The sequence below is a fragment of the Notothenia coriiceps genome, unplaced genomic scaffold (assembly GCF_000735185.1).
Source record: "Notothenia coriiceps isolate Sejong01 unplaced genomic scaffold, NC01 NC01_scaffold00004485, whole genome shotgun sequence".
NCBI lineage: Eukaryota > Metazoa > Chordata > Actinopteri > Perciformes > Nototheniidae > Notothenia > Notothenia coriiceps.
In genome coordinates, this window is record NW_011337186.1 from 57,652 (window position 1) to 71,392 (window position 13,741).

General features: G+C 40.7%; 1 protein-coding gene across 3 annotated transcripts; it reads right to left on the minus strand.

The window, feature by feature from the left end:
* Window positions 1-6,059: 6,059 nt before the first annotated feature.
* LOC104942332 (RCC1 and BTB domain-containing protein 1-like) lies at window positions 6,060-11,151 on the minus strand. 3 transcript variants are annotated; one of them, XM_010767536.1, is made up of 13 exons: window positions 11,133-11,151; window positions 10,150-10,441; window positions 9,735-9,885; window positions 9,314-9,480; window positions 8,785-8,943; window positions 8,595-8,702; window positions 8,373-8,515; window positions 8,109-8,172; window positions 7,906-8,032; window positions 7,702-7,828; window positions 7,440-7,591; window positions 7,226-7,356; window positions 6,060-7,091 (listed from the first exon to the last, which is right to left on the minus strand). In XM_010767536.1, exons 2-13 carry the CDS (start codon window positions 10,273-10,275, stop codon window positions 6,951-6,953), a joined length of 1,596 nt encoding a protein of 531 aa, XP_010765838.1. In that variant the 5' UTR covers window positions 10,276-10,441; window positions 11,133-11,151; the 3' UTR covers window positions 6,060-6,950. The 3 variants fall into 3 exon arrangements, with proteins under 3 accessions (XP_010765838.1, XP_010765836.1, XP_010765837.1); XM_010767534.1 differs by lacking the exon at window positions 11,133-11,151 and adding an exon at window positions 11,007-11,036; XM_010767535.1 differs by lacking the exon at window positions 11,133-11,151 and adding an exon at window positions 10,888-10,993.
* Window positions 11,152-13,741: the final 2,590 nt, after the last annotated feature.

Consider the following 13,741-nt stretch of genomic DNA (forward strand, 5'->3'; position numbering starts at 1 on the left):
CGTGGCGGGCCGTATGCGGCCCGCGGGCCGTAGTCTGGGGAACCCTGGCATAGAGTGTTAGGTAATGTAAGGTCATTTGGTTTCCTCTCTGGCCCATACACCATCCTCCTGCAGCAGAAAGCTCAGGTGTTACTAACAACACTGAGGCTCTGTTCTGATGCTGCAGTGAAAGTGAGCAGCATGCCGATACCAGGAACATGAAACCAAAACAGCCACATGGAATTCAGACGTCATTCATGTTAATCTTTACATCTGGGATTCAAAAGTCAAAAGACATAGGGGTAAGACAAGATAGGTATGTACTTCTTCCTACTCCTATTTCAGATATTTAGTATGTATTTGGTTTGTTTAGGTCTACATTTCATCAAGAGTTTGCTCTTTGTTCATTGTTCATTTTGTGAGTGTGGTATCCCCTTTTTGTAATGAATAACTGTAATATGACAATGGTGAAGAAACACTTCTCACAATATATTTCATATATAAAAAATACATTTTATATTTTATACTTAAATAATTGGGAGTCAGGATCATTCAGAGGTTAATGTGAATATTTGCACATTTTCTATCCATTGTCAGTTATCATGTTATTATTTTTCTTGTCTTTGCTGACCCTGCCCCAGCAAAATGTAATGTAAAAAATCAAAATGACCTCCGCATAGGCTCTTCTGCTCTGCGTGGCGTGAATTCCTTGGTCTGTTCCCAGTGAAGTACATTATATACAGATCTGTCTGAATTAGCTTTGTCTCTTATAAAGAGGCATCAATATTTTATAGAGAAAGAGCAAAAGTTATTTGTAAATAATCTTTCATTGCATTTATGGCCAAAATGATGAAAACAAACTCAAAGAAATAAGTAAATAGTTTCAAGTTTAATCCCTTACAATTATTGAGTTTGTTACAGAACTGGTGTAAAAAGTGTTACATTTGGAACTTTTTATTTTTAAGGAAAGTTTCTGAAAACCCTTTGAAAAGTCTTTATTCTCTGACGGTCAGGCCTTTACTCGTCACTTCCAGTGTGTTGGTTAAATAGTACAGTCATATGAGGGCAGGCTGCTGCAATAACGATGCTAATGCTAATGAGGGCAGTTCACATAAAATCCTTTTTCCGAATGTCGTCACTAAACATGATGAGACGCTGCACAGATTGACAAAGACCGTCACGCCTCTCTCCCACACACACACACACACACACACACACACACACACACACACACACACACACACACACACACAGCAGTGGGTGAGGTCTGGGTGTGACAGCCTCCTTCAGGAATGCAGTAGTGTGTGTTTTGAACTCTCCATACTCTCGACCGGGCTGATCTGTCAGTTTTTCTGAATGTCCTGACAGACACACACTGACACCTCTCATTGAATCAGAATGGAAACAGCGGTCACACAGGTAAGGAGAATCCGAAGATTTATGTAGAGGAAGAGGAACCATAGGGCAAATTACACCATGTATTTAAAAATAATTATCGTCTGTAATTTGTAACATCTTTGTCCCATTTTAATACTTTACAATACAGCTCACAATTTACATTTGAATAAATAACTAATCAGGTAACCGTACAAAAGTAACTAGGTCCAAACACATACTTAAAAATTGTGATAAAAGAGCCCAAAGTGACAACTATAGAAGAGGAAGCAGAAACTCTTTATATTTTAGAAGTATAAAGCATGTTTATTTTTTATGTGAACATCATTCACATGAACTTTAAAGTTGCTCTTATAGTCAAATTCCTATATATTCTCTGGGCTAAATTCTTAATTTATAATGTAACTAAAGCCAAAAAGTATATATTTTGTTTAAATTATATACTTTGATTGAACTCTTAAATATATATCTAAACAAAATAATAAATTACTCAAGGAAGTACAAGTACCTACAAATTCTACTTGAGTAAATGTGATGTCATTTTACATTTCAACTCTGTTTTTAATGTAAATACAGAGGAAGAACTGTTAGACTGTAGGGAACAAGGTAATACCATTGGGCATTCTATTGGAAAGGAGAAATACATGATTCTGCTGAATCTATGAAGTAATAATACTATAACATTTCATAGACTGTATGATTTAATTGTATGCGACATGGTAGCTTCTATTTAAACAGCTGTAGTGAGGAGGTACCAACATGTAATGTGGTTTTTACATGATTATGAACCATTTAAATCAGTTATTTGCAGGTTTCATAGTTTCAAAATTGTGCTGAGATATTTTGGGCACCTTTGGTGCTATTCATAATCTTAAGATTAAGAGCGCACAACCAAAAAGTGTTTGTGCGAGAGTGTTGAGAAAAGAACAGTCACAGGTTCTTGACCAAAATAATGGTGACTGTACCTCTGACCTATAACATTTAACATTATTTGGGACATTATTAAAACGATCTGATCAAAGTAATGGTCCCTTACACTCACGTCCTCCTGCATCAAATACTCACTGTTTAAGTAACATTTGCTGAATTCTACAATGACCAGCTGCTTTTGAGTCTTTTAAAAGAAATGAACCACATATTGATGATTTATTTTGAAGATTGATATTTTCAGTAGGAATCACTGGGCATTGAGGAGCCACAGACAGAACAGGGAAGTCAGAAAGTATTGACAAAAAGATCTGAAACATTGTTGGTTTGGGTCTTTTCATGCGATACATTGACAATAGGACAAATTAGGAAATCGGCCAGCCTTATACTGTAAGAGTGAAGTCCACACAACTGGCTACTAATGGAAATGTGTCATCAGGAGAGAGAAGAGACGCTACAGGAGCTTAGCTGCCTCATCAACAACACACATTGTTGTTAGGAAAAAACACCCTCCAGCAAATATTTACTGACGGAATTGTTTTGGAGTGAGAGTTAATCCCTGCTGTCTGTGGCTGGCACTGACCTCTGATCTGTGTGGAAGAGAAAACACATTCCTCTCAGGGGTCGATTGGATCGATTAAAGCCTGCACACTCTGAGCATCATGGTGAATTATATCCCTGTCATCAATCCATACACAATCCATACACAAGTATACACACATAGTAAGAGTCCTGCAGCAAACAATCACATGCTCATACTCAAACACATTTTTGTAACTGAGGCCAGGACACCAACAGTGCATATGATCAAATATAAACAACACATGCATGGGCATCAGCTATATCAGTGAGAGTCAAAGTGCTTGTGTTTATTTGTGTATGTAGTCTTTGTGATGCTATGAGTGCAGGTGACGGTATTTTCCACCTTTATGTTATGATTTCAGGGGATTAATGCATTTATATAGCGCTTTTCCAGTCTATACGGCCCCTCAAAGCACTTTCACATATCACGGATACCAACTAAATATACCAACAACTTGACCCATATTGATTTAAAGATTGTCAGTTCCACTGCGTACCAACGGCTGAAACTACGGCGACAGCAGTGTAACTTAAGATGAAGGCAGCAGGTTTTCTGTAACTGTCCAAGTCTGTTCACGTTTTCTTTTTCATTAACCGGTCTTTAAACACTGCCGGACACCGTGGTTGCGGTCAAATCATCTGAAAATCAGCTCCTATCGTCTTTTACTAATCACTATTCCTTGAACTCTGAAACGTCACTTGGTTAAAGTGGATAGGAGAATTCAAAAGGACTTTGGAAAAGACGACCGGGCTTCAAGAGAATCCGACTGCACTGATACTATCAGATGTATTTATGACGTCAGCAAATGTTATTAATGTGCGTCTGCTGTGGGGAAACTACAGTTTTCTTTACAGCGGATTACTGGAAGACCTCTAGAGAATTTGCACCGTTTAAGGAATACAAATGTATTTATTACATGTTAGGCCTTCACATCCATTACTACAGGGCAGCAATTGAGTCTATTATTCGTTATGGCATCACAACATGGTTTGGTAACTTGTCAGTTAAATCTAAATCACAACTCAAGAGCTTGATAAAAAGGGCTGGAAAAATAATTGGCATGCTTCCACCATCCTCTCTTCAGGAGATATTTCTAGGAGATGGTGAGAAAGCAAGGCCGTAAAATCACATGCGACCCCAAACACATCCTGTATAGAGAGTTTGAGTCGCTGCCCTCGGGCAGAAGGTATAGATTACCAAACTATAGATTGAACAGGTATACGTTTTCCTTTGTTCCGCTGTCAATCAAGCTGCTGAACAGTCAGAAACAATTGTGATTATGCTGTGTTAGGAGTTGTTGGGAGGTGCAATGTTTACAGTGTAGTTTGTGCAATCGAGAAGGTTAAATAGGGGAAGTGCATTATGTGTAAATAGGTATGGACAGAATAGGGATATGTGCAATTTGACGGACACTATGCATAGGTGCAATAGGGAAAGTGCAATATTTGATTATGTATGAATGCAGCAGGGAAAGTGCAATATTTGATTATGTATGAATGCAATAGGGAAAGTGCAATATTTGATTATGTATGTGCAATAGGGAAAGTTCTGTACCTGTATGTTTCTTGTTTGTTTCTTTGCCATGTGATCTCTGTTCTGTATCTATGACTGATTGTCCTAAATGTTTTATGTTTATTATCTCGATGCCCAAGACAAATGTCTCCTAAGGGAGACAATAAAGCCTATCTATCTATCTATCTATCTATCTATCTATCTATCTATCTATCTAATAGTAGGTTATTTACTTTTTCTTAATAATATTACTCGGAATGATTGATAGTCTGCTACCATACACATGCCTATACAACACGTAGCTGCTACAGTATGTTAGGCATCTTGCCAGTCGCCTGTCACAGATCAGCTGTTTAATGACAGGACGGAATAGAAACCGATGCATCTAAACTCTCACCTTGCAGTCTGCAGTCAGTCTGGGTGCTGCTCTCTCTCGTATCTTGAGCCGGCATGGACTGGTCTGGATCGGTTCGGTTCCTTATCTCGGTTCCCTCCATTAAATCCTCCAGCTATCAAATGATATGTCCTTTGACAAGAGGAAATAGCAGGATGTAAAGAGTCAATTGACCTGGTTTACAGTGTCAAGCTAGACCTGAGCTAGACACGTGAATACACGCTGTTTCCGGTGAGTTTTTTCAAAAATAAAAGCCAGGAACTGTATCAAGGCATAGGAAACAAATAAAAGCAGTACAAGGAGACGAATATGTAACATAAATATAATAAAATACAACCAGGTATACTTTAAATTCAATAGGTTTCATACATTTTCAAATACATATTAACCTTAATTTTTTTTCCTATCGTTGCTGGTTATCGTTAACTTGACAAAGATCCGGGTTGTTTCCGCAATAACACATGACGTCATAAAGAGGGCGGGACAACTAGTGGTTTGTTAGATACCAATTTATTCCACCAGGTGACAGCAAACCACCAAATGTTCATATATATTGAATAAACCGCTGCTTTCTTTTTACACTATGAAGACTTAACTACTTTACCATGAGACAAACATTTAATTAACTAAAAATGATAAGAAATATGACGTAAGTACTGAGGAGACAAATAAGTGTTATATGGAAACAAGTTATTTATTTCTTCACTGTGACATGTAATTCAATAACTAAATATAAAGAAACATGTCAGTTATGTAACAGCAGAAAAAACAATCATACAACCAAATAATGTAATGCTGATTGTAATGCTTGTCCTATTTAAAGAAATGCTAAACAAAGCACAATACAAAATATATTTTATATCTTAATACAGAAAGCAACACAATCTTTTCTTCCAGTTTCATAAGAAACAAAACTGTAAACCAGCTCATTGCTCCACTAAAGCATTTACTAACCTCAATGTAATTAACTGCAAGGAATCAAAGTGATTCTTTGAAGCATCTGAGTGCATAAAGAAAATGAAACCTACAGAAGTAACAGAAACTGATCTGCTGTTTTATCCTCTTACACCCAGTGATGGAACAGACAGTGAGGACCAGGCAGTTTTTTGTCATCATAAGCCAAAGCAAACAGAATATAAACAAACATCTCATTTATCCCTACAGAGAATTTCAAAGTACTCCGATTGCCTTAGCTTGCAGTGTTTTGTGCATTGTCATTGTACGTGCAGAGAAAGTGTCCTTACAGAGGAATCATTTGGTCTAACTGAGTTTGCATTGTCGTTTTTTTCTTTGTATATGTCCCGATAAGATTAGCAAACACAAACAGATGAGAACACCTTTGATCAGTTTGTTGACAGTCCCAGTGTGAAGAGGAATACTATGCAACACATTTTACATTGGGAAAGAAAGAAATAATCTGCTAGTAATGTAACAGTGCCCTAAACGCTTCTAATGCAACTTTCTTTAACTTAGTTTTCCCCCTACACAGTGTGTCAAACTATTTGAACCATTACTGTTTTACTAAATATGTAGAAGAAGAAGCAACAGTTTCTTAAAGGTGCCGTAGGGCGAAAAATAGCATCTTAATACAAAAGAAAAGAGTATAAAAAGTACATTATTATACATCCCACAACGGTTTTACACTGTGCAGAATAAGTGACCCAGTACAACCCACAGTAGGACCTGGACCTTGTTGTGTGTTGACGCCTAAATGGGGCTCACCCAAGAAGTACTTTGACCTAACACTGTATTTTGGAAATGATAGATATGGAAACTCAAAGTGTTTCAGTACGGTGGTTCTCCTGGCCAGAGCAAGTCAGTCATCAAAGCTATCAAAGACAACTGCCTGCTATTTCTTCCAGGTTTTTGGTCTATCATGTCAACATAAGTACAGGAAGCACTGGCCGAGCAAACATATATTCAAGTATACATACAGCATGTAAAGAATGTGTGAGAGGAAAAGGAGCCGTGACTTTGCCGAGTGCCTCCACAGGAATGATCCAAAGGGCTGACTTCAGGTTCGTCGATAATGAAGCTTAAATCCCCTCTCCTCCTGTGTGCCCTCAGGAGTGTGATCAGACCTGATGCTTTTGGAGCTGCTCACATCCAGAGCACATCATCTTGGTCAGGGTACAGTTTGATAAATCCTACGAGCTCCACTCAGTTCTTGAAGGCTCCGCAGCGGCTGGCTTTGCTGATGAACTCTTTGAGCATCGCTCCGTCCACCTGCCAGAAAGCTCCAGTCTGAGTCACCTGAGTCAGGTGGTTTACACAAAACCGGAAACAAAACACCTCCAGGTCCTAGAAGAGGAATAACAACATGAAACAAGAGTAGAAGAGGCAAAATCTTATGTAGAAAATACTAAATGTAACCTTCTGGAGAATGCATTGCCGCTGCAGCCACGTGCATAAGTAGAATATGTAATATGTCGTACCTCTGCGTCGTATCGGATGGCGGCGGACAGCAGAGTGAAGGCGTTGTCCACGGTGATCCCTCTCTTGATGATCTGCTGACACAGGCGCTTCAGACGGTTTTCACAGTAAGACGTGGCCAGGTCCAACAGGCCTGCAGACAACACACAAGCCAGGATTTAAATACAACAAATCAGAAACCGTACAATTATTTGACCACTGTGTCTGCGCGCTAACCGATGGCGTCCTCAGGTGGAAGGTCAACAGTGTCGGTGTAGAGGAACTGCAGGAAGGATCTGTAGACGGGGTAGGAGAACTGGCCGATCTCGATCACGTCCTGCTGGTCCTCCGTCCACTGGGAGCGGAACATGGAGCGGAAGTGCTCACACCTGCTCCGAACAAAGACCATTATCTACACTGTATTGTTTATGGACAAAGCAATGATAACTTTTAATATATATCTATGTTGCTACTTCTAAAACCTTACACGTGGACACACCTGATTTTCAGCACAGCTTTGTGAACGTGAATACACTTTCCGTCGACGCTGAATTTAAGGTCGGCCGTTTCTGGGCTGTCGAACTCTTTCCTCAGAGACTCGGAGACCGTCAGGAAGTCGTCGTGATCTGGAATAAAGCAGATAATGAAGCTTTATGCTTTCAATGAAGTTAGAGGGCACCCTCTCTCTTTCTCTCTCTCTCACCCATAGACATGAGCCTCCACATGACGGAGGGCGTGGCGAAGCAGGCGAAGACGTCGTCGGTGCTGGTGAAGTGTGTGAGGTGTGGCATGAGGATGGATTGACCCCGACAATGACCCCACATATACACCTGGAGGAGAAACATGGTTATCAGAAAATTATACAAAAGAGATGTTATATAGACACAATACACAGTGCATACATACCAGCCCACTTTGGGTCTTGGCTGCTGAGGTGTGTGTTGAATGGCACGCTGCGACCTCGACAATCCTGTCAAAAGAGAGATGTGTAAAGAAATCACATGGAACAGGAAACACTTCAGGAAGATAAAACTCTGTTGGGAGACGGCAGGATTTGGACTTTGTTCAAGAAGGGGAAATACTCCCTTTGCCCACTGACAGCTCCTTAAGAAGAGGAGCGGATATCGAGGCAGGAAACAGGAACACAAAGAAATCCGCCCTTCCTCTTACCTCTCCTTGTCGGCCAGGATCTGCACCGGGCTGAGGTGGTTGCTCTTGTTTCCCGTCCCCAGCTGCCCGTAGGTGTTTGCTCCCCAGGCGTACAGCAGCCCTTCGTCAGTCAGCGCCAGGCAGTGACTGTACCCCGACACGATCTGGAAACCACGGAACATTTGAGTCATGAAACGAGTCCAATGGGAGTCATCAGCAGTCAGCATTACTGCAGGTTCTCACCTGTTGCATGCACAGCCCCTGGAGTGCAGAGAGGCGGCAAGGCGTCAGCTGGTTTCCATTGTTTCCAATACCCAGCTGTCCGTTACCGTTATACCCCCAGCCGTACACCTAGATACACAGAGCTAACTTTACTGCATGAAGTTCAGATTGATCAGGGGATTCTTCAGAGAAACATTTATGCCATTTTCACCTCTCCGTTGTCGATCAGAGCCATGGAGGAGGTCTGTCCACATGAGATGCCGATAGCAATCTTCCCCTGCAGGCAGCCGGTGACTTTCCTGGGGTAAGGCTGGTTGGCTGTGGACCCCGAGCCAATCTGACCGCAGTTATTATAACCCCATGCAAACACCTGTAGGGCAGGGAAGCAACACAGTAAACACACTGATAACGAGTCATCTGTTTCACATAGACACAACCCTGTTGAACATACTAGTGTACAGTTGAAACATTGAACACCTTGTCACACAGCCTAAGCAGCTTTAATGCCTTGAGGTTCAAAATAAGCTGCTTAGTGGAGTACTGGCAGAGCAGGAAGACGCTACGTCAAGTGACACGTGTAAAACTAATCAGGAAAACCACAACTATTTATGGTTTCACAAAATGGAAAATTCTTGTATTTTCCCCATTTAATTACATTCAAACTCCTACAAGTCTCTTTAGAAGTAAACAAATTCAATACACATGACCTTAATATTTCAATATGTCATGTAAGAAGCTACCTCTCCGTCCTGAGTGAGCGCCATGGAGTGATGCGAGCCGCACGCCACCTCCCTCACTTTCTTGTTCTGAGGGTTGGCGGTGACCAGCAGCGGAGACAGAGCCTGGTTGGTGTTCCCGTTCCCCAGCTGACTGTAGCCGTTGTGTCCCCATGCAAACAGCTGTCCGTCTGCAACACAGAGACACAGAGAGAGACGATCAGAATCAGAACACCTTTATGAGTTCCACATATTGTTACAGCAGTACATACTCCATACTCCAAGGCCACATGATGACATTGCCTCTTACTCAAGACTCTTAACATCATAAGAAGATGTTGTTATACGAGCCCACAGGAGCATTTACACACTGCAGGGCTGAAGGTAAGAGGAGCACAGATAATTACAAAGACTTAAATGGATTGATTAGTTTAGTATTCATCACCTTCCGTAGCCAGCAGGACGTGAGGCCCACTTCCATAGCTCAGGCTGATCACCTTCTTCCCCCGCAGGAAGTCCAGCTTCTTCGGCACTATGGTGCTCAGACTGTCTCCTGTACCCAGGCAGCTGCTGCTGTTCAACCCAAACACAAACACCTGGTGGAGAGAAGACACAGAGACACTGAGAATACAAATACACAGGTACAGGGGTTCTCACTAGCACCAAGCCCTGGCAGCACATCACCCCCACTCTATTCTAACTTTGCACAAGTGTAATGTATATATCATCCAATGTCAATATGTTTCTGTATATGTCTATACATTTCGATCTATCTAACAAGGTGTAACTGACATTAAGCAAGGTGTTTATTTTAAAAGCTTTATATGTATCTTAGGAGGCCGGAAGTGCTGGGGCCTCACCTCATTAGCATGTGTGATGTAAATGGCTTCATTAGCAGAGGTCCCAAACACACAGGCCTGCCGCACTGAGGCCAGCTCCTCGGAGCTCAGCAGAGAAAACAGGGGCCACTTACTGACGTCCACCATGGCTCCTGCAATACTCAGCCTTTCTCGTCGGGGGGGAGCAGTCACAGCTGACAGGGGAGAGGAGGGAGGGATGGGAGGGGGTTGGCGAGGAGAAGGGAGGCTGTGAGGAGGAGGAGGTGGAGGAGGGGGAGGTGATGATGGAGGAGCTGAACCATCCCTGCTGACACTTCAGGAAGGAAGAAATGAGAGGTGGTGGTTAACACATGGAACAAGGCAGAGGAAACACATTTCTATAAGCATGTTGTTCAGCAGCTTTGACTCATTACTTTGCTAAATCAAACCGCCCTTCAATTCGGGATATAATCACAAGACACTGCAGTCAATATTAGGTAACATAAAACTCTATAGCAGACCAAATTGCAGAGTAATGCACCTTCAAATAGTCATGATGAGCATAATATCTTAATAAATGCTATGTGTTTCAATGATTATCAAGCACACGACGTACAAAACTGGCTAACAACAATTAAGAAAAGCAGTTGATTTATAAATATATTAAAGATAGTTTTTAAATTGCTCAATTCTTAAGTGAACCCTGGCATCTCTCCATGTTAACTAGGCAATACACATCATCACAAAGCATTATAAGCAAGCTAAAACGACATTATATACCTATATAGTTCCATTTTAGGCCATCTGTATTGAACTCCTTTTATTTGACTGTGTTCCCTAATGCATCACAGCAGCTTAAAGGCATTGGAGGTAAACAAGCTGTGTTTTCCTGTTCCTACCTAAAGCATCGCTCCATGACAACGAATCAACTGAGAAGAAGACAGACAGACAAATGTTTAAATACAGTAATAATATTAGTAAGAACATCTACTTCTATAATATGCGAGTATATGGTGTAAAGTTACCCGATGTCGTCTCCCTGGTGTTGTCAATTGCCGTCGTCTTCTTCTTTGTCTCCTTTATTTCCGGTAGAATAGGTTATGAATGGAGGTTTTGCTGCCCCCTTCTGGACATTGGTGAAACTACTCTTTTTTTCCCCCATTGATCATGTCCAGTATTTTGGGGAGAAAAAACATTCAGCCTAAGCTTAGTCTGAACCATTTATAATATATTATTGCCTAACAATTATTTAACATGCAGTCAAATGCCAACCAAGTATTTAAATGTTTATTTATGTTGTTCTATCCACAACACACTTTTTTGTCATATGTTCAAGTTAACTAAGCCATTTCAACCAGCAGGTGGAGCACGAGCACACAGATCAGGGCTCGTGGATGTGAGGCATTAAAGGTTCAACTTATAAATGGGACTCAGCAGTGTCTGTCTTTAAGTGGATAAGAGCTGCTATAAGTTTTCCATCTCATTTACTCAAAGAACTAATGAAAAAAAGTTATTCTAATCATCGACAGTTCGTTCTAAAATGCAAAGTTGTTTAAAAAAAATGCATAGCAGTTTTTAAAGGTAACAGTTTAGCTCAATTTGATCTTCTGCCTCACCCGGTGACACATCAAACGCACCTTTGTTGCCAGGTGAACCGTGAAACAGGTTGGTCCCAGCTTAAATACAATATACAAAATCCGCTCCTGCTTGAAATTCCGGCGTTTACACTATTCTGAGGAACTTCTGCATTCACTGAGGTGTGTGAGACCTTTCTGCTTATGTATGATCACTAATACAATATATAATGTTAAAATAATAACAATTCCTGTCACAGTTTTGACTGTCAAAGCAAATTTAGCTCAACACTTTTTGACTTTTAGGAATCGAACAGGACACGAGAGGCTGAGAGGGCTCGTTATATTCCACTTGGGGATAAAGGAGCAGAAAAGTTGAAGCTGGAGACGACTTCAGAGGACTTCAGAGGACTTCAGAGGACTTCTCGGTGCTTAAAAGACCCAAAAAACCACCTTCAGACAGACAGGTGAGTACAACAACAAACGTATCATGGCTGTATGCTAATGCGGTACTGTTGCCTAGAAACAAGGCGTTGTAAAAGGGTCACAAGTGGACTTTAAGCCTAATATATTTTTAAATCCTTTTAATTTATAGCATTTTGGGTAACACCTTATATTAAGGTACACAAATTAACCATCAACTAGTTGTTAATTAACATGCGTATTAGCAACGGTCAAAAAAGTACGCAGATACTTTACTCAAGTAAAAGTAGCCTACTAATACCACATTTTAAACATACTCCCAGTGCTGTATAACCAAAACTAACTGAGTTACTAAACTTCTGTCCTTAATGAGGTACTTGTACTTTACTTGAGTATTTCAATGTGTTGCTACTTTGTTATTCTAAAAAAACAAAGCTGCTGCTACTCTCAAACTCTTGCTATGTTTTTGTGGCAAAAAACTTAATTTGCAAATTAAGTTTAGCTCTGAAATACAATGAAGTAAAAGTAGGAAGTGGCATGAAAAGGAAATACTCAAGTACAGTAACTCAAGTACTGCACAGGTAGCAAATATTGCATTCCACCTCTGAAGACAGGTGTGTGTAAGCTGAGCTGCTCTTCTCTCGCGCCATTAAGTGTGTGTTTGTGGTTTTAGCTGCTGCCGACTTTGTTCTGATCTGTGTGTTTGCCTTCTTGTTGACGCTGTATTCTGATGTGAAAGTGGCAGGGTGTTTTACTGATGTTGTCTAATTTCACTTGTTGAATTTGTCCATAACTCTTCTAAAAATGGTTTTGGACATTGTTGTTTCCTTTTTAGAGTGTTTTCTTTATTCTTGTTAGGGTACACTGACAGATAAGGTTGCATATTAATAACAGGCTGGAAATTATTTTTAGATTCTTATCTTTTATGTCAATTTGAAGTTTAGTAATTTTAATGACTAGGTTTTTTCAATTACAAATCACCTCTTTTCTGGTTCCTTTGCATTGATGAATCCCCACTGGTTGCACACCTCACTCTCAGTGTTTTCCCTCCTCCTCTCACCTTGTTTTTCTCTTGCTCCCTCCCTCCTCCCACTCCTTCTTTCTCTGCACCCTCAATCCTGAACATGTTCCTTCTTCCCTTTTCGATAACACTGTATTACAAGCACACACACATACTGTTGCAGCTGTGGCTCTCTCTGCACACAGATGATATGTTGCCCCTTGATTAAAGCAATCGCATGCTGCAGACTTGAGCTGCTCCTAACAATACAAGCCGTGCACAGAGTGTGAGAAGGAATCTGCCAGGCACCCTGCAGTAATGAGTGTGTGTGTGTGTGTGTGTGTGTGTGTGTGTGTGTGTGTGTGTGTGTGTGTGTGTGTGTGTGTGTGTGTGTGTGTGTGTGTGTGGTACATGTTGCGATTCAGAATATATGAGACTACGAGCAGAACCATCATCCTGGAGTCACTGCTCATACTGCCGCTGATAGTGAAGTTCAATGCTTTGTCTGTGATTGATCATTTCTGCATATTTTCACACATTTGAGTGTGTTTTTGATATCTTTAAAACATGCACAACTCTTGGAAAGAATTACACATGGCGTTATTTGACATTATTTGGCTTTATTTGATTATTCACG

Excerpts from the sequence above, each read along its gene's own strand:
- LOC104942332 (XM_010767534.1), bottom strand. Across the intron at positions 9,481-9,734 it reads CGTCCTGCTGGCTACGGAAG|ACGGACAGCTGTTTGCATGG; the intron begins GTGATGAATACT and ends TCTGTGTTGCAG. Across the intron at positions 8,173-8,372 it reads ATCCTGGCCGACAAGGAGAG|GATTGTCGAGGTCGCAGCGT; the intron begins GTAAGAGGAAGG and ends CTCTTTTGACAG.